The 22,343-nt window shown below is 36.4% G+C and overlaps 1 protein-coding gene and 1 long non-coding RNA gene across 9 annotated transcripts in view; one reads left to right on the plus strand and one right to left on the minus strand.

Annotated features, from left to right (window-relative positions):
• Positions 1-22,343, minus strand: part of LOC134650158 (uncharacterized) — a 93,360-nt gene that overhangs the window by 41,795 nt on the left and 29,222 nt on the right. The window lies entirely within an intron of this gene.
• Positions 1-22,343, plus strand: part of LOC134649796 (dachshund homolog 1) — a 180,194-nt gene that overhangs the window by 32,453 nt on the left and 125,398 nt on the right. For 4 of the 8 annotated variants that reach the window (XM_063504626.1, XM_063504632.1, XM_063504645.1 and 1 more), the window contains exon 2: positions 4,237-4,263. The exons of the other annotated variants lie outside the window; for them this stretch is intronic. In XM_063504626.1, the coding sequence (XP_063360696.1) occupies positions 4,237-4,263 (27 nt within the window). The remainder of the gene's footprint in view (positions 1-4,236; positions 4,264-22,343) is intronic. 8 annotated transcript variants of the gene reach the window in all.

A 22,343-nucleotide genomic window follows, 5' to 3' on the forward strand; every position in this document is an offset into this window, starting at 1 on the left:
CGCGGATGAAGGGAAATTAATGCCCTCCGGAGGATAAATTTGCTATTATTTTTCCCAAAAAAAGCTTGGTGTCAAAAGTTTGTAGGAGCAGGTGCGCCTAAAGGGTTGCTGATGTTTTTTTTAACTTGTTTTACAGTTAGATTGATAAACTGTACGCAATTCAAGGCATTTGAAGCGTAGGTATATGTGTTTGTATTAATTTTTATTTTAACTCTACGAAATCATCTTGGAGTATCTAATAAAGAGGTTTAGCGTCTGGAGTAGGGACAGCTACTCGTATTTACATTATTAATTTGATTTACAAGTGGGGTGGATGCTCCCAAATAATTATTTCTACGTTTTAATTGAGAGCTATGAAATTCCTCGCCCTTAAAATGAGAATTGGAAATTATGATTCCGATGTTAATTGTTACTGTTACAATATGATATTTATTAAGTATAATGTTATACATTTAAATTATATTAAGTAGCAGTTTTATTTAAATTATATTAAGTTATTTTACAAAAATAAACTAACAAAGTATTTTATTTATAAAACCATAAATGGTCATAAATTAGAAGTTTATATCGACATGAACGTATGTATTTTGTAGATATTAATAATAAAATAACCTCATAGTAAATAGGCTGTTAGACCCCCACATCCCGGCGTCGATCCAATTGGATGTTTAGCCTAGAACATATCAATCTAATTCTGTCCTGTCAAACCTCATTTATTAACTTGTCATTTTGGTCGTGGACTGTTTCTGGGATGTGTAATACATACTTGTAGATCGATCAATGCTTTAATTATAAATCATTCGGATAATTCACATTTTGTATATCTATAACATACTTGCCTAACTTAAGTTTTATTTTTAATTTGTAATATAAATGTCTGTACTATCAATTAAAAATGTGAAGGTTTACATGCATACCATGTAAAATATAGGTCCCTGTCTATACTTATGCATAAAGTTTTGATGAATCATCCAAAACAATAAACCTCAGAGCCGAACACAAATTAATATCTAAGTACCTACCTCCAGACGCCACCTCAAAAGAAATGGTCCGAAACGACTGTGGTCAATTTATTTACTAGTGATTCGTTACGGTTTGGGCGGATACTTGCTTGGATGATAAATTGTACGCAACCTTCATTTTCATCAATATCCATAACAAATTATTAAATTTAGACTTTGAAATGTTGGTCGTAAGATTCAAAATAAGTTTCAACTTTCACGCCGTTTTTCAAGTTATTTAGTACAATTTGTACAAAGAAGCCTTTAGAAATATAAACTCTAAATCCAGCAGGGGTAACATCATTTTGGAACGGAATGGTCTTGTAATCTTACTGTGGGATCCGAATGACACTCAGAACTGACAAATGAATACCAGTCACAGTTCAACAGTTAATTTGTATGTTAATAATATGGATTTTATTTGGTTCAAGGAATTTGCTTACCAGGGTTCCGTACGTGGTGGATGACAGATGAGATGAATCCTTACATCTATTGCTTATTATTGACCTAATTTTGTTTAGTTAGTTAGGTTAAAGCCGTGAGTTTAACTTTTGGGCGAATTATAATTTGGACTCGGTTAAGTTCCGGTAGTATGCTAAATAAATATTCGGGAAAGTTATGTGAAACGTTATTTTGCCATTTGATGATTCGCCCAAATAAAATAATAACAGAAAATATACTCAAAACCACCCACTTTGACAGTAGAAAATGGGACGTAATTCGAATTTTCTATGGCAAGTCAACTCTTCGCGCCAACAGTATAAGTTATGATATACCATATTTTTTCCCATAGGTAGGTACTTTAGTACACCGAAACTTTCATTGTGTTTATTTACTTTATTGTCGGTATAATAAGTTACACATACACCTTTGAATTTCTTCGCAGATGTATGCAGGTTTCCTCACGATGTTTTCCGTCACCGAAAAGCTAGTGGTAAATATCAAATGATATTTCGTACATAAGTTCCGAAAAACTCATTGGTACGAGCCAGGGTTTGAACCCGCGACCTCCAGACTGAAAGTCGGACGTCATATCCACTCGGCCACCTCCGCTGCCAAAGTTACACATACATAATAAAAATAAATGAAAGTATAAGCAATAGGTCATACAAGGCACGTGTCTTTTCGGAAAAATTAAAGTCATACGGGCCCGATTCGAACTTTAAGATTCGTCAAATATTATATCTAGATACGATATGGATTATATATCTATTGACGTTTCTTCAAACAAAAACGTTACTTTTGACACTGACATAAATAATCCTTATCGTGTCTAGATGTAATATTTGACGTGTCTAAAGTTCGAATCGGGCCGATAGGTAGTACTTATTCTGTGCCGATAGACTCATAGCAATAGCACCGTATTTCTCTTGACGCTCTTAACTCTATTATGAATAAGGCCCGCATGTACAATGAACATACTTTTTTTATTTTAATTACTAGAAGAGACATACGGATGGCACTAAACTAAATATAACTTTAATTAAAATATTTTGTTATTATTCAGACGAATGTTATATGTATTGAAGTAGGAAAAATGGACGCTAAATTGCACTCATTTAGTGGGTCGCGACGATCAATCATGGTGGCCGAGTCATCAGACGGTTCAAATGTCAAACGTACTAGGGTGGCAATAAAAAAGAAAAAATACCGAGTTGCCATTATTAAAAAAGTGACTGTGACTATTTCCATTGTTGATTGCTGATTCGGGATTATTAACTGACTTGCATTTTTTTTGTGTTCTAATATTGATAGATAGGTTCGAGTAGTGACTTTTGATTTTACGTATGTGCAGCTACGGTAAGTGCCGCGATTACAATATCGACGAGAAATATTTGTGTCAAAATATCACAAAACGATAGTCATCAGCTGCTGTTCACACGCGAAGCGATATTGTATTGTCTGAGCCGCTACACCGGACTACTTTATTTATTGCTCACTTTTTTATTGTTTGCTACTTTTGTTCCGTTTAACATATTTCTTTTCAGTATTTTGATGCCTTCATTTGGTGAATATTTGATAACACTTGGTATAGGCAGCACTACTGCTCATTTATCCAGTCAAATTTTAATTTAATATTGGCAGCTCACTTTTCGCCGAAAAGGTAAATATTTAGATGGCATGGCTTTTTAATATAATATTAAAGACAATCCATCAATGCAAATACCTATACCTACATACATATATGTGCAATAACAATACGATCATTCATGTGTCTTAATATCCATCAAAAAGGAAGCCTCGGTTCGTCAATACTGCAAGGAATTAGTGAATTGCTTTTAATTTAACGGAATGGATTTCCTTTAATTTTACAATTCCGTTTGCGTGATCTCGTCCGGTAATAATTTAATAAATTCGTCCATTGGGAGGGAGTACCCTTAGGAAGCTATAGCTACTATAATGGTTCTATAGTAATCAGTTTTTATTGATCAATTCTCAAAAATATATCTAGTTAATTGAACCTAAGGAATACAATGTGTAGTATAACGTGTATTTACTAAATTCAACATCATTATTAAAGCCAGTGCTGGCCAACATTTATACGTAAGGTTTATGTCGATTTATGAATCTAAAGCAACTGATAAGTAGGTACTCATACTATATTTAGGACCTAATTTCAATATCCATCCCGTTGATTAATATTTCGGCTTTTCTTCTAGCTCTTACTCATACTAATTATGATGCGTACATGTGAAACGACGATCTTAAAACGTTGACCGGTGTTGCACTGCGGACTAGGTAGTTACGTAACGTGGTTAGATTTGCGGGTGCGCAGATCGCGTGCGAGCACACAATATCACTGGAGTCAAACCGCTCGACGCTACCCCATATTTTAACAACTGTCCTAATGCATCTTGCAATGTTGTTTTAACTGTTTTTGCCCTATTATTGTTTATTCTTTTTGGCATGTTTACTTTTAATTTTTATGTCTCATTTTTTGTTGCGTTATGGCCCCTCATAAAGGGAATACTTATTTTTGTTTGATAGATCACGGCACGATATATTAATGAGTTTGTTACCGTTTATTATAGCAAACTTAAGTCATTCGGATTGGACGTTTTAATTTGAAAAACAGTGCATGCATATGTTATAAATTGCGTTGGCAGGTGCTGTTATAGACAGAATGCATGTAAATTTATCTGTGTTTATACCGCCCGTGCAGTGAGTAGACAGTCAAAATTTATAAAAATTTAAAATTTTCAACGAATTGGATCGATTTTTTTCTTCATTTCAGGTGCCTGTCAATGAAAGCGCCCGACAGGTATGTCGCTATCTCGCTCGCGCCGCGCGTTCGGTATCGTTCGGCCGGATTCGGTAGCGTTCAGAAACGTTCGAGCGGACTCGATCGCTCTCCGGTCGCTCAGGCTAAGGGGGTACCCTGGAAGACCACGACACCCGCAACGCAGGATTTATTCAATTCTGTTTTATTTCCTAAAAACGTGCTTATTGATGTTTCATTTTATGTTTTTAGATTTATTTTTGCCAACTTCATTACATTTTAACCTGATGCCAGGTAGGTCCATTACTTGTGCCATTGTTTTTTTTTTTAATTCCAAATCCAATCAACAGAATAGTTCCATGGATTGGTACGGTAATTGGAACATAAATATTTCCCCCTTTGTGTTGAATGTCACGTTGATATGATTATTTTACTCGAAGTTAAATTATTGTAGGTTCATACTTGTTGTTGGTGTTTTGGGTCCAGGTTACTCTCTAGTATTTAAAAGATTAGAGAAAATCTCGACTAAATGACAGATAAATTTACAAAGTATCAGTTCTGTTTTGTAGTTGGATTGTTGCACTTAAATCCTATTTGTATTTAGTATCTTGAGCATGACTGTACATAATTATTTTCACGCCATTTTAGCTTTGATTTCACTTGTGGACGTTCTTCTGTTAGCTTCTTTTTAGATATGTAAACTTTAGATTAAGTATAAATAGGTACCTAATTACTCATTGCAATTGATTCTCATACTAATATTAAAATAGAAAATATGAAGTGGTATGTCCATTACAGTGTTAATTCTGAGTACAAATGTAATCTACCTCTAACAACACTACTGTATATCATACCGAATGCAGTTTAATTACATATGTTAACCAATAGTACCAACTGTTAGCTAACAACCAGAACAATGCCATGGTAAACATCTTTAAACCATTCAAACACAATCTCCAAACAGAATGTGCGCATGGCTACCTCTAATAGTTACCCAGCCTGATGACAAATGCGTAATCAGCATCAAATCGTAAAGGATTTAACGCCTCCGTTGGCACGCTTCTTTTGTTGGCCTCATAAAGCGGCCATTACCGTGTTTGATAAAACGTCGGTTGTACAAAAAGACACGAGAAGCTACCGTGGACTCCCCACTGCGTGCCCTCATTCAGTCCGGAGCCTGCTGTGGTCCGTATAAAAGGGAATCCAACAGCGGTCTGGTTCTCGCGTTTTTGTCTGTCCTTGTTAACTTTTTTGCATTTTGCATCACTAATCTTGGATCAGTTTTGCAGTGTCATTAAACGGTAGTTTTCGAACTAATCATAATTTTTTTTTTTTTTTATTTATCATTTTAGTACCTACGAATCTACGATGACAGAGCGGTACCGTTTATTGCAAGACGTAACGTAAGGCCTTCGTCACTTCCTCGCAAGTAGTAATGCTATGCAAGGAAAAATAATTTAGGTCGACGGTGTTGGATCCTTAGCTTGAGAAACTGATAAAATGAAAACAATACACTACTTTTTGGGGCAGTCGTGTAATAAGTTGTACATATATAAGAAACAAATGAAAAGTAAAAAATAAACATGTACGTACAAATAGCAACACTCTTAACTGACCGTCGGTGGACCTTATGCCTTTTGGAATAAGGTCCACCGATGGACAGTTAACAGTGTGGGCGATGGTACCGTATTATCCAACATTAATGTTTGCTCTATATTGAGGTATCACGCGATCCTTTTTAATAGTCATTCATATTTTGTTTTGTATGAGTTAGGTTTAATCCGTGAAGGCCTCGAGATTTTAATCCACCGTAATGGAATTCAAAGATTTATGTCATCTCAAATTCTTCTCTCTTATAATACCCGAACGGTAGCGCATTAAGCATTAAGATAATGATAGAAATGCGTTAGGATTACCTAAATCAGATGACGTATTAATACTAGGTATTTGATTTCAACAGTGTTGAGGGTCATTCTACTCTTTGCGTTACGACCTAATATTTTTGTGATGATTTTATTAATGTATTTGTTGTAAATGTCCGATGTACGCGGCACTGTAACCTTGTTATTGTTATTGTTATTAGTCACTCTGCTACAATCGTAAGCGGCATTAGGTAATTTTTTTAAATCTGTAGTGTTATCCCAACAAATCCAAATATCTCACCAAATGGAGTTCGGGTTAACCCTTTCCGAACAACTGACACCCTCGACAGACTAAACTTATAACCTTTTAAACACCCGATGCTCCTGCAAAATAAACGGCAATCGCAACAAAGGATCCGTTTACATTCTGACGCCTTTTAAACTAACAAAGGCCTGATTCAAATAAACACTAAATCGTTAACCCTTTGACCGTCCGTGGGCAATTTTCAGTTCGGAAAACGGAATGGAAATGATTTCCTAAAGGGTCGGCCGACACCCCAACTCGGTGGTTCTGACATGGCGCCTATTTTCAAGCGTCTGGCTTCACACCTTCGGATAAATATGTCAAAATTAATGTAGTGTGCGATTATAGTGAACGAACGTAGGTACGGCTTTTTAATAAATATTTTTATTCAAAGGTATCAAATGGTTTTTGATAAAGACAAACATTTGCCATAAATATATTGAATATATGTAGATGGCAGACAGCGGCGCCCCAAAAACATGATAACATGAACAAATTTAAAGCTGCATATGTATTTATGTATGTTTAACTTATCCTATTCTCTACCTGTCTTAGTTGACTGCTTTTAAATTTTATTAAATGCTGATTAATTGGTACCATTCAGCATTGATTTCTAATACGACTACGTTTTTCACATTTGATTATGCCCAAAACTCCCAAGATATTGTAAACAATTTATTTTTTTATTTATTTCATCAAATAACGTGAAAGCAATACGTATGTAAACCCTGTCAAAAGTGATAGATATCTAAATTGAATATTTATCGCTCGAGTGCAAGATAGCTGCTTGTTTATCCAGGAATCACGGAGGTGTTTCCCTGCGTTTGTCCTCTGTGTGTAAATTGTCCCCTTAACGAGCCAATTTCACTGTTTGACACTTTGTATCTTTTATGTTCTTAAAAAAATGGCATTTGATACCAAACGCCTTATTGTAAACAGGAACGTAATTGTCACTCACGTACATTTTATTATTATTTTTAATATTTTTTACAATATAACTACGGTCTTACTAATAAGTTCTGCTGCCACTTTGCTTGTATTACTGCTATTCTAACTAGTCAAATCTATTTTACAGGCTTTTTGCTTGTATTACTGCTATTCTAACTAGTCAAATCTATTTTACAGGCTTTACTGCGTTGCCATTAGTAGCATATTAAATATTGAAAAACCTAATGTTTATAACAGAAAAATTGACATGATATTTTGGGAGCAAATGTCTAAAGAAATATAAAAAAAAATGGAATTCCCTATCCAATTTGGTTGTTGGAATGTCACGGAGGGTGTGGTCACAACATCTCATTGGCAATCCTCTTTGATCTCGCCGCCTGTCGCCCCCGCACTCCGTACAATAGTCATTCAATTATTCGCCTTAACATTTGACACATAATCATTAAATACGATATAATGATCGGGCACAAATTAAGCTAATACATATATCTCACCAAGCTTTTATATTTAGACCAACGGAGATAGAAAACAGTATCATGATAGGTACATTAAGTTGTTGGTTATATAGGTGCTATTCCTACTGTGCAAAAAATAAAACAATTTTATTTAATCATGGTAGAAATATCTTCTGTCGGGATAAAACAATATTAAGTACTTATTTTATTAGACGTATGATAAACTTAGATGAGACTCGGACAAATGGTAAAATCAGAGAAGCGTGTCAAAGCTGCAAACAGGTCTGCTTAGCCCCCATGGAGGTGCTAACGTGCGCACCATGTGAGAATCCTTGTGTTTAATGAGGCCTCTCGCCAATTATGTCATGCTGGCCGGTGCGTTGCGCTGGGCGCTCACCGCACTCACCCACTTGCGCGCTTGGCCGTGATGAGGAACGTATGAACTTTCCCTCTCGGCATACCCTAACTGCTCCTCACCCCTCTCCCGCTCCCTCTTATGACACGTCTTCAAGTGCGAAGCGCACCTGTAATCTGTTTACTCGGACGGCTACTCGATTGTACACACTGTTCAAACTTGCTTCTGTTGGAACAAATTTTGAATTAAAACATACCCGAGACCCGAGACGTTTGCAGATCATTCAAAACGTTTGAGACAAATGAATCTATAAAATTAATTAGACAAGTAATCGAAAACTCGAAAGAATTTCTCCATCTCTGCTGTAGGGGAGCCGGAAACAAATGAGGGGCGGACATTGAATAATTCGATTTCCTTATTTGTACCAATCAATATCTTATGAGAGTATTCGATATTGTCTGGCGAATTAGATGTTGAATATTAAAATGTTTGCTCTAGACATGGAACTTTGACTTGGATTTATCCGACGTTAAACTTAGTTTTCCTTCAGCTCAAATTGTTATAAACTTTTGTAAAGAAGTGTTGCATCCGTTTTCGTCACCAGAGATCCAAATTATATAGTAAACTCAGGTGCAAGAGCACGATAACTGAGTTAGGAGTGATCCCCTCTAAACAGTTAAAGGGTGGCATCGCTAGCGTGCGGTGGCGATGGCGGGCGGTCGCAGACGGCATATTAGTAGGTATAATTGCATTTGCTACCGAGCTCACTGACGTTTCCTTAAGAGAGTATCTACCGCTGAATCTATGAAGACAATCGAGTTACCAACATAAACCACCCTCTGGAATAAGTTGGCACTGATGAGAATATTTCGCTTCTTGATTGAATTCCTGACATCTTCAGTGCCAATTCTCGGCAATGTTATGGGAAGGAGACCGGATGCAATTAAGATGGAAGCTGGCTTATTACAGAAACGAAAAATAGCGGTACATACATCTGTTGGTCAAATGAAATAAGAACGTAGTATCTGATTAATTAAGAAACTCCGGGAAAATAAGCTCATATTAAATTTTGTTCGTAATGCTGTCGGGTACTTATTTAATTCCGGATATAAAATTTCTGTGATTGAGCCCCAGCGGGTGGGGCCGAGGGGCGTGAATTCCAACAAAATTAGCACCAGGGGTCGAAATAAAAAAGCGAAGGAAAAATTTAATGAACAGGAAAATGCTCCTTTTTGCAGCTATTCCATCTATTTATCTACATCGGGATGCCCATTACCTTGCTAAGAGAAAAGTTTACATTTTTAATTTAATGATTCCACTTTGTGGAAGTTGGGCGGGTTTCAGCGAGATCTTAATTTGGGGATTTCTGAGGCGTCTCGTTTTGTAAATATTATTCCTTTAATAAGACCTCACGTCGAGGGGGTGCCTTCTGAACTCCGTGATTATGACTCTCTCGCGAGCTTCATTTTGGACCTCGTCAATTTGATTGGCGCTAATGAAATTTTTCCGACTCTCTTTGCCATTTTCTTGTTCTTGACAGAATAATTTTCAAGGAACATGACATTCCTTGTTGTCACTTACACACTCTAAACGATTACCAGACGCAATTTGACTTTTAGGACGATATTTTTCCTGTTCATTTTTATGTTTCACTTTTGCTAATGCTATTTGGTGGTTATCTCATTTCTCGGTGGGTAAAGTGCGTGTCCCATCTGTAGCAAAATTTCTAAATCGTCAAGTCTCAGCTGGCGCGGAGTTCACGATGACGTTTCGCTCTTAGCGGCTGTTTTAAAATTGAATATTTGATGCGCTCCCTCATGACGAATCCGCGGCGGGCGGAAAGTGCCCAATTCCGCGGTGCGTAATTTTTGAAATGTCTTTGTTAACGACTCCACTCATTACCCCCAATTCCTGTGTACCTATGATTCACTTTACAGTGCTCTAATAGTCTCATAAAACTTTTGTTCCACGGTAGCATTTTTATAAATTAAGGTTTATTGAACATTGAATAAGTACCTAACTGAAATTTATGTCTATTTACGAAGACTAGAATATGTTACATTATTAGGTAGTCACACCTATAGTAGGTATTCCAAGATTTTTTATTGGACCTCATGTATTTTCTCTTGGAAACCACCGTTCGGTGAGGTGGTGAAAGCATCAGCTGATGAAGACCATAAAGTTATGTCATGTTAAGCTGTTTTGTGACATCGGTAAATGTGGGTCATGTAAATAGTAACATGTATACATCGGAAGACCAGCTCTGGAAGCCACCAGCAACATGCTGAGATAAGGCAATGGCCTTATCTCAGCATGTTGCTGGTGGCTTCCAGAGCTGGTCTTCCGATGTATACATGTTACTAATAAGATTAAAGTGCCACGAAATGTCGTGGCACTTTAATCTTATTTTGTGTTTTCTTTCATATTATGTACCTATTGTCTGTGCTTACGAATAAATTATATTCTATTATATTATATACCTAGGTAACACATCTAAATATATAATTATTAGTCCGTATGATTATACTACATCTCTATATAATTATAGAGATGTAGTATAATCATACAGACTGTAATGTCGCTTGGGTTTTCTTATAATATATCCAATTATTAGTTATAGGTAAATAGGTAGGTAATTCGATTTTTTAAGATTTTCGTATGTTAGTACTTACCTAGTGTACCTACTTAAGAGCCCTTCCTACCAAATGAATACGGTTCTTTACAAGTACAGAATATAATGTAAGTACAGTTGGCATCAAATAGATAGTGACAGCCAAAGTGGCCAAACAGCACACCTTTGTTACCGTACGTAGGAATAAGGATATGTTGCGGTATATTTGGTCACTTTGGCTGCGACTATCTATTTGATGCCGACTGTACGTACGATAGAACGTAGATATATGCACAGGTCTAGAACCGCGAAAATCAAAGTTCGCAAATTGCGGGCATCTTTCTCTGTCACTCTAATTACGCCTTCATTGGAGTAAAAGAGAAAGATCCCCGCAATTTGCGAATTTCAGTTTTCGCAGTAGACCCTCAGGGTCTATAATAAATAAAATGGCAAGTAAAGGAAAACTTTGTTTATCATGTACACATGAGTTAAGTACACTTAACTGTGCGACTTTCTGCAGGCCTGACTGTCTTAGCCTTAGGAGAAATAATACTTTATTCTTATCTACTTAAGTGCATAAATCATCTATATTAATAAAGGATATACCTAGTACGAATACAATGACCAAATTAACGAGCATGAGAAGTCAAGTCAAATATTTTCTCCAATTTAAGAAGTTGTTGATGACACTGGATTACTTTTCAAGTAACCCAGGACCTACTTTTAACATGTTAACATGTGAATATTCCCAGATTTCTATAAAACTGATTACTAATAACCATATATCTGGCTCGCCGTTATCAGACGCGACTGTATGGCACTCACAGGTTCCCATTATAAACACAAATGGTAACAGATTAGTTTCTTTCTAATTACGTAGATAAGCAACTTCAATAACGGTTGGTTTATCACATTCATTTGTTTGAAATCTAATAGGAATTTCGCATATTGATACCTATATATGTGCTCTCTTTATTGGTCGATATTGTGTTTGCTTTCTGATACTGGCTGTGTTTCGTTGATATTAACAACATAATGATAAACGTTTCGTGGAAATTGAACACATCTATCAGTAAAATACAATTTATCCGAATTAGTGACAAAATTAGTGTTAGATTCAACGCAATCAGTCCAAACTTTTAAAAGTTACTATGATAAAACTAACTTAATTAAACATTAGGGATGTATCTATTTATTGTGTGTTAATGGAAAGTCGAATGATTGGTGTATAAATTATGTTCGTAACTCAATAACTATTCGGGGTCAAAATTCGACCACCTGTCAAAATATATTGCAACAGGAATGAGCTTTTTAGGAATATTTATAAGATAATTAATCCATACTCATCTTAGTCACAATTCATCATAAGGACGACTAAATTAATTTAAAAAATGCATTATTAGCATTTAGACTGTTAGGATAGTGAGATAAGGTGAGGGGTCGAGGGGTGTTTTTTTTACAAAAAAACATCTGTTGTGTGGATCGTACGAGTTTTTTGTATTTCAAAAGGCGACATGATGGATCAGTTTCAACACGAGCTCGTCGGTGCCTTTGTTGCCCGGTTTATGGCTTTGTAATGTGTTTCTTTGTTTGTTCAGTACGTGTTACAGTCGCTTCCGAACTTTGTGAAAAATTACTACTTTATTACTTTAAGTTGTCTTGGGTTATTTTTTGAGTCATAGTACTCATAGTTTTCAAAATTTTAATCATTACTGAATATGTTCATACATGCCAGAAACAGTTAAAATGAGTATATACGTACGTTTTCTCTAGTATTTAGGTGTGTGTAATAAAAAACCCAATACATAACTGAAACCATTGAGTTTCAATAATAAATTTTTTTTCAATAGACATGTAAGTTGTAATTAATGGTCCTTATCTTTTCTGCGATCCTTAAAGCGGATTATACCTATAAGCTATGAATGATATTACAAATGGATTACGCGACAGCTAATTTTTGAAGGTGACAGTATTACACATGCACACAAAGGTGCAGCAAAAAATGCGCCGAAACATCTCCAACCTTTGTAAGTACAAGTGTGGGAGTGTTGCGCTTCGAGTGCTCTTTAAAACCACCGTTGCGTGTTTTTTAATCGGATTTCGTACACATTGGAAACTGAAGTTTACGTAATCTTATCTTTTAAGAGAAAAAACGACCCTTTCTTTCATATGACATTGTAAAACCATGTGACATTAAAAGATTTTGAGATTTGAAGTACTTCAAGATGAAATTATCAGTCAGACGCGTTGTTCAATGTGCGTTGGGTTTTATCTCTCAGTTTTTTCGATTTAGTCTGGGCCTTAGTCATTCACGAGAATGAAAGCTTTTCGTTTATATTTGAGAAGAGTGTACGGGGCTTCGCGCAGCCATCTGAATGAGGAGCCATTCGTAAGGCAAATATGAGCCGGAGTTAATCTCGCGACTGAGCGGTCTTGATATTAGTTCGTTGTAAGAGTATGTATGACAAATATGGGGCTAATCTTAAAGCAGCGAGCATCTAAGCCATCTTGATACTAGTGATTTTAGTTGTATCTTGTATCCTTGCTTAATGTAAGCTCTTCAAACATTTTTTCGTCAGTTAAAAATTAATCAACATATCACACACATGTTATCTACCTGTTAACTTAAAATAAGACACAGCCTACAAGCGTCCTCTGGTAAGTTAAACCTATTAAAGATTGCTGCTGTATCACTAATCCTTAATAGAAAACCGCAACTAAATTTTCCGACCTGTTTTTGAGATAAGTTAAAACTCACACTGCGTAACATACTAATAAACACCCGAACTATCTTGTCTATATGACTATACCCTCTCCATTCCATTGCTGGTATAAATAAATAAAAATAAAACAAATTAATAATTTAACACAGATTAACCTTAACTAAGGAAAGCAGCAGCAACAGTTCATCTGTTTGTACGAAGCGACAATACTTAACAGGTAGGTCGGTGCATGCGTTTGACATTATAGATCCATACATGTAGCTATCTGTAAATACTCTTATAGCAGTTTAAGTCATAATATCATTGCAAATTTCAAGACTAGTACAGTCAGTAAAAAATCGAGGTAGCAATTAGGACATCTGAATAAAACACATGTAATCCGTACCCAGGGCGAACGAGGCCGACCGGGGCCGAATGATCACGAAGGCAAAGAGTGTTTATTTACATGCGACTCCGAGGGCTCTCTGTGCCGTTCGTCAGATTGAAAGGTAGAGCTACGAACGGGAGAATGGACAGAATATTTAAATGTTAAATGTATTTAAGTACAACAAAAAAGCTTACTTACAGTTTCCACTGCACTAACATCACCATATTTACGATTCTATTTAGTCTTAATTTTGATAAAGAAAATTTCTGACTGTACACACGTACAGTCAGCATTAAATAGATAGTGACGACCAAAGTGGCCAAATATTTATACACCCAGGCCGATACACATCCTTATTGCTATGGTAACAAAGGTGTGTTATACGTATATTAAGTATATTTAATAAGTCTAATTGGCTACTTTGGCCGTCACTATCTATTCTATTTGATGCTGACTGTACTACAAACGGAATACGTCAATAATAAGTTTGTAGGTACACCCCACAAAGAAATCATAGAAGCATTCATCACAATAATTAAACAAGAATTCAGAAACTAACTCTGAAAAATATTAGAATATTATTATATATTCTTTGTTTAAAGAACTATTGCATAATTGAAACGTATAAATATACCTATCAGTAAGTACTGTACATTTTACTGTCAAATATTTAATGCCAATTCTATCGTTAACTATCACTGCGGTCCTGGGATGTCAGTCAACTCAATGACTTACCGAGCACGGATGAGATAAAGGGTAACGCAGACCAGTATAAGTTAAAAATATGTATGTTAGGGTTTATTTCATCTGAATAAACGATTTATTTATTTATTTTTATTTTATTATTTTATTTAGTTATTAGTGTCCCACAGAAATCGGATTTTTTGCCAACATTATTTTTATGCCGAAACCGAAACGGAAACTGCTGAAAATACAGTTTCGGCGCGGCCCATAGGTTCGGTAGTTTTTCAGCCGAAACGGAACCTTCGGCGGAAACCTGCCGAAACTGAAACTTATAACGCAATACGCAAAGCTGGTACTGAGGGCCTACCGCGAACCACGTTCGACGTGTTGCCTCCCTGTCACACTTACGTACAAATTTACAAGTGCGACAGAAAGACAACACGTCGAACGTGGTTCGCGGTAGGCCCTCAGATCTCGATGTCATATTACACTGGAGGCAAATTGGAGAATAAAAAATTAAGAAGTTCGTAACACTAAGCGAGATGATTGTGAGTAATGTCAAATACAGGTTAAGATTTCTCGAATTCGGAAAACTTGACTTGACCGCGTTAGCGAAATTAATGAGGAATAAACAGCCTGCGTTTCGAATTAGCAGTCTACAAGTGATGTGAGTGGCATCGTACGTCTCTGTTTTTTTCTCTTGAGGAACGGATTAGACAAACGAATATCTACCGAAACTTTGAAATTTTATTTTATAAATTAAAATATGTTGGTAATATATTAACATAACAACTATTATCTCTGAAAGATTTTCGTATTTAATAAGTTTGCGTACCTAGTCGATATTGTCATCGCTAATTTCAACCTCCGGTCGTGTTCGCGGTCCCCTAATTTAATTTGAAACGTATCCATTTCCTTTTTGCAAACAAAGTAAAGGCAGTTTATAGCGGTTACAGAACGGCGAAAGTGTATTGCCATTAAGTATAGAAAAAAAAGAAACGGGAGTTTTGATTGATCACCGCCTCGAAGCCGTTTTTTGTATGAAATTAAAAACACGGAGTGGGCATGCGTTGGATTAAAGAGGAATTTCATTCGCCCTATAAATAGAGGGACGCTGGCTTTGTTAATAAAACCGATTTGAAATGTCGTTTCTGTTAGAGTTTTGTATTATTGGACATCGATTTAATGTAAAAAAAGTATGTATTAATTTTGCAAGTTTTATTTATGGAAAAAAAAGTGAAATAATATTATCAATGCACAAAGAGTGTAGACTTTTTTTAAACTCAGCTTGCTACATTTACTCGAGGGTAGATATATGAATACTAATTACATATTAATGTTGAAGTATATACACCTTGTGTTACACACTTTATAGTTCATAAATACGCACAAACGCATTTAAATGTAAACGAACAGAAACATTAACAGAGCAACCGCAACTGTACCACAAACGAGTAATTAAACCATCTATAATATATTAACGTTATGCATACCGTATTCATGGGAGACTTCGTCGAGTTACCATCAGGAACGGGGAGATGTTGTGTAACACCCAATACCGCAAAGGTAGCGTAATAATAGAAGCTGTTTTGAGGCTTTATGAACGATCAAAATTGCAAGAGCACGTGTATAAAACACACTTTGCGAAGTAGATTTAAATTTTAATACAAAGCTTTCAAGGGGCTGCGGGTGGGTAATGTCTTCGCGTTGGAATTGGATGGATCCGTGTATCACTACTGGGCTAAGAGCTCGGCGCGACCGGGGCATACTCCTAATCGGCTTTTAGACTAAAATATCGCATTTGGGACGAACGTTTCGCATAACTTACCTGAGTTTACCAACATAATTCATTTTGAAAACTTTGGTCAGTGTTTTTATCAAATTATATCGCATAAATATTGAATAATTGAAATCCACTAATCTTTTTACATTTTGTGGGTAAAGTGGTTAGGAACGAAGTAAGATATATTTTTAATAAGATGCAAGACGGAGGCTTAGCGACCCTCCGGGCCGGGCTGGGAATATCCACGCTAAGTGCGCGGGCAGAAGACTCAGGTGTCGACTGCGGCCGATTTCACAAGACAATGCTTAATAATTTCATTTCGCCATTACGGCGGCCATCTTTGCGAGTCGCACAGTTAGAGGGCATCGGCGCACCCCTCTACAGCAATTTGCATTGTAACCCGGACCACGTAGAAAGCCCTAACTGCCATACCACCACCTTCTAACTCTTGAATATATAATTTTGTTGCTTTTATTAACAGCAACTTTGCGTGGGAATTGGCGATAGCCTTCCGCGGCGACTGTTTATTGTGGACGATAACTTGCTAGATTTATTTTATAGTTCGGCATGAGACTTTGTCCAGCAAGGGTTGGTTCAGGTTTTACGCGAACGCTTTTATAATGCCAATAAACAGAGAAAATGTACGGAGCCATTAAAATATTTGCTGGATTTATTTGACAGCCAGCTTGTTTTGAAATGTTTATTGGGCTCGATGATTACATTGTTGAGAATGTTGAGTAGGTAAAAAGCTTTTTTAATAATTTGCATTTAACCATTTCTAAAGTGTGTGGGCGCCGGTACATCCGCTGGAAGACCTAGGGAGGTAGGTAACTAAAGTTTAGTTATAAATAAAATTGTTTCCGACATTGTTAAGTAGTCGGGTGGTAAAGTTTTTCCTTTTGTACTTCTCGCGAACTTACAAAGTAAAACCAATAGAGAAACTATTACCATAATAGCTCGAACTGTTATAAAGCTGAACGCAGCAAACGGTGAGGTGTAACAGAAGTAAACGGAATAGATCTAATTGGCGTTCGGGCGCGGGCCTTAATGTAAAAGTTACTCAAGACGGTTACGGCTTAAAAAGTTTGCGATGATGGTACCCATAAATTAATGTGTTTGCATGTCCCCGCTGCCGTTTAGGACCGCTTTACAGTTCTATGCGCTGAGGTTATTTTAGAAGTGTAGATGTAGTGAGTTTAGCTAGGTATTATTAAATAACAAATACGAGTATCTAATTTATTTTTATACAAATGTTAGGTCTGCGTATGCGTTCAACTAAATGTAACCTTGGGCCACCATGTAAATATGTCAACGTATTAGATAATCGTAAGCGATTATTTTATAATTATCAGTTTGACATGTTTCCATGGTATTTTTTTTTTCTTAATAGAGGTACAATGAGCTGCATAAAATTCATACGCACTTCACGAATGAATTTCTTTCATAAAGTGCACCTGTGCACTTTTACAGTATGTATATAAAAATACATTTGACTTCCTAATCCAATCCAATCTATGTCTAGTAGGTACTACTACTATGTCTAGTATTGCCTACCTAAGCAATGTGAGCGTGCAAAGACTTTAAGATAATTTATCCAAAATGAAATTCCCTTAGCAAAACAAGTATTTAAGTGGCCGTTCAGTCGGCAGTTGTAAACCAGAACAGTGATCCCGGAAATCCGGAAATATTGGGCCCCAGTGCGGAATAAATTGTGGCTCTAATTCTAATGGCGACTTTTAGGGGAATGCGTAATTCCATTTCGTGTTTCCAACTCTTTAGGGGTTCGTAATATCGACATTAATTGGGTTTGAAAGGTTTCTTATGAGGGAAGTTTTCCAATATTTCAATTTACTTCTTAGAGTCATTGTTCTTTAACTGCGACTATATATGCGTTTAATCGAATAATGGTGCGAATGATCGTAAATTCTGGTGGTTGTTAAATATATTACTGGTTCAAAACTATGTTGTAATGAAGAAAAAAAAACTTTCTGTTACCTAAACCAGCTGAACAAAGAGTTGGGCTTATGTAGGTACTTGCTAGCGCGGATTGATAGACCACAGTACAAATTTGGCGTCATCTATATAAATTATCCTGTATCTCAGAAGTTCCCGTTAACGTTATTTGGACACACAACCTTTGAAAAAAGGTAAACAAGTTATCAAAATATTAAATAAAATAGTTTGATTTGTTCCCAAAGTTCTGTAAGTTATCAAAAGTTTTTATGTAGTCAATGTTTACAGCGGAGCATGCACTTGGTACACTTACCGCGAGTGCACTCTATTTATTGTTTCTACCAAAATTACAAAGAGCTTATCCATTATGCCTGCATAATGGGCACAGGACATAGGGGCATCTTGTGCGTTGACACTTGTGCTTTTGTTCTACGACGTGTCGGGTTTCCTACACGTGCAATACGTGCATGCATGACGTAACTGATGTAAATGGAGGTTTGATTGCGGAGGTGGCGAGTTCGTGGTGGTTCTGGTGGTAATTGATTAAGGCTTCATTAAGTAGTTTCTTGTTATACCTACGTATGTGAATTTAAATAAATATTTTTTATTTTTATTGACGTGTGATTTTAAGAGACAGAAGCTTTCATAGATATTAGTGAAACTAATAGTAACTATTAAAACTTATTTCTAAAAATTCTAAATGCCCATATTATGACTAATTTAAATTTTCATAGGTATCGCAGATTTATCATCACCAGTGAAGAGATTTTCCCTATGTTCTAATAAATTAATATTATTTATATACGCGTGAGTTGCGCGTCGCGAGTGGAAAGCTAATCGTATCGAACTCTATTCGCGCGTTATAATTAGTACAAATCGTCTGCCCCGGCCGCCTTCGCACAGACTTACCAACGAAAAGACTAGGCGATACTGCCACATTTATTACACAAGGAACTTTCTTGGCGTAACGCGATGTCGATGAATCATTAAAAGATAAAACAGGATTCGTACGAATGAGTCCTGACCTATATCAGATACTTTATCGCTATAAACTACTACTAAATACAAGTTTTTTTAACTCTTAACGACTGATGCTATCTTACCAAAACCTAGAAAGTTATGAAAATACTTTTCAATTCCTAGATAATATATCTGAATTTCCTTGAGTACCTATCTTTTGTAGTTCTACCTTTGTATTAATTTTACTTTTATTTATAATTTTCCAGGAATTAGGTCACATGTCACACACAACACGCACATAGTACCTAATGATTCCAACCGCCATAAAAATATTTTACAGTACATATGGGGCTACTTTTCCGCACTAGTGCGTAAAATAGCACTTTTCGTGCGTATGTCGAAACTTTAAAGTGCCATATGTACTGTAAAACGTTGTTCGATACACGTGCGAATAGGTAATTCGCAACTCGTGTCGATTTAAAACACTCCCTTTGGTCGTGTTTTAATTTATCGCCACTCGTTTCGAATTTCCTCTTTTTCGCACTTGTATCGAAAATAACTATTACGTTGTAAATTACTTGTCTAAACATTACTTCGTCGAGTCATGGAATCCAGTAATCTCGCGAGCTAATAGATTCGATAATTCATCGCGACGCGTCGGAATCGATAGCACTCGATTGATGGCAGCCGAGATTCAACTCGACTCGCGACGGGTGAAACGCTCCTTCACGCTTGCCTTACCCCCGATTAATTAAATCTATTAAAGTTTAAAACCCCATTTGATTACACTATGATATATAACCTTTTCCTTTTTAGAAGTCGGTTAATGATTATTATATTAATTTCAATCGCAAATATTTAGGTAATAAATATTTTTTTTAGACTTTCCCATCGCAGAGGAAACCTGAAACGCGTCACTAAGCGATTCGGCTTGCTTAAAATTTTTACGGAAGGTTCCGAAAACTTCTGCCAGAAAAAGGCGGAATTGAGTAGCCACCGGCGCGGCGTCAGTTTCGGTCACATTCCATTCATTGGTTCTTTGGCGCTGCGGTACCTATTAACTGTGATGTTTTCGGACAAAAAGTTATAATACTACAACTTTTTAGTGGTTGTGAAATGTAAAAATGAAATATCATGTCCACTTGGTATTATTAAGGTTTACAACGAGAGTTTATGTTTTGTTTAACAAAAAGTATTTATTAATTGTAAAGACTACTCTACATCACATGTAGGGAGTAGGGATATTTTATAAACATATTATGTAGTAACTTACGCAGCTAAGTAGGTACATTATTTTAAACGTAAATGGATATGACTTCCATTGCCTAAATTATAAAAGCAACGTCATGAATATGACGCCATGATGACGGCTAAACCTGCAAATTCATTGTAGCGAATTTAACTACTCCCTCCGAAATCGTTTAGCTTAAGTAGTTTATAATTAACAACAGAATTTAATTACTTAAAAATCCTCGGCTACCGTACAGTCACAGATCAAACGCGTAAATAGACCGTCACTAATTATGAAACGAAAAAAATGTTGGATTGAATCCAAACATTTGTCTCTTAACGAATCGTGTCGCGGCGGCGAGTCAAAGCGGCGTGATTCGGCAATTCTGTGCCGTCTTCGAATGCTGGCTGCCCATTCGTTCCTTCGGCTACGCCTACCCAATAAATTAGATGCCTAGCCGATGCCAGCATGCCGCATAGTTACAAACTAATGAAATCCCAAAAAGATCTCAACCCATTTTCTTAACAACTTTTCCGAGAGAGCACACGCCTTCAAAGATTTTACCCCGCGAAATAATTTCGCTAATAACGCTTTGCGCTCACACGGGTATGTTATGCAACCATAGGAATTTCATTAGATACACACGCGTTTGTTTGTTAAGACGCTTTCCATTGCTAAAAGTTTCTTGAGGCGGGTATAATTCCTTTGTTTGTTGTCGGGGTGGCGGGCGGGCTCACCCACTACGTTTTCTAAGTCATCGGGTCCAATTATGCCCCTTTGTAGGTTTTGATATGTAAATTCGCGATTTTATTAAACAAACCGGGATGCCATTCGAGGGCAGCGAGCCGGATTAATAGCTTCTTCAGATTTGTGTAATCGCTTTCTCTTAAGACAACATCAGTGGGAAGTCGCAGGGGATCAATTCTCTTTTAAGTGTGATGAAGAGAAAATGTATCATCTATTAAGTGGCATTAGTAACACAATTAGGACATAATATAAGTAAAATGTGATAACAAGTTGTCTGAAATATTTTAAATACCTATGTATTAGAATTTCAATATGAATGAATTGAATTTCACTAACTTAGGTTTATAAATTTTCAATGATGTGCAATGTGCAATTTACTTGAAAACTGGTGAGTCGTTTATCAGTTTCTAGTGCAGAATTTTAATCATATTGCCATAGCTATTTATTTAGAAAATTTGCTTTTACGCAAAACAAAATGTAAGACTGAATTGTAATGAAACTGAACTTAACTAAATTACAGTTCTGTTGCATTACATTGATGTCGCACTCGCGACAATGTACCCTAAATTGATCTCCATACGTAAACATAAAACGGTCATAACGACCGAACTACCCATTCGATTTAAGCTTAATTTTTACCCCAGCACTATTAATAATTTACACAGGATAAAGCTAACGTTTGCGCCATATTACAACGCATAAATTAATTATGTCGTTCGCTTGTTTAACTGCGAATCAGATGAGTTTTATTGACAATATTGTTGGGAAAGAGCAATTTGCGGGATGGCCACACTGACGCCAAGTGGTCACCAAACAGGGGAACCGTGGGGCGGCCGGCAATTGTCAACTGGTCGTATTTAATAACATCGATAGTGATAGTTAGCCAGCGCGACATTAACGGGGAAGAGAAAGACTTCGTCTCTTCCAATTTATTTGAAATGCAAAATACAAAAAAATATCGCACACTGTACTTTAATACTATGTACATGCTTTTCTTAACTGTGTGTTTGCAGTTGCAGTATAAAGCAGTAGAAATTGTTAGGATAGGTTTAATAAATAAACGGAGTTGATTTATTTCGTCGTTTTGCTTTCTGGAATACCTAAGTCCAAATTAATACCTGGTAGTGCTGGTAGCACTT

The sequence above is a fragment of the Cydia amplana genome, chromosome 1, assembly GCF_948474715.1.
Source record: "Cydia amplana chromosome 1, ilCydAmpl1.1, whole genome shotgun sequence".
NCBI classification, from domain to species: Eukaryota; Metazoa; Arthropoda; class Insecta; order Lepidoptera; family Tortricidae; genus Cydia; species Cydia amplana.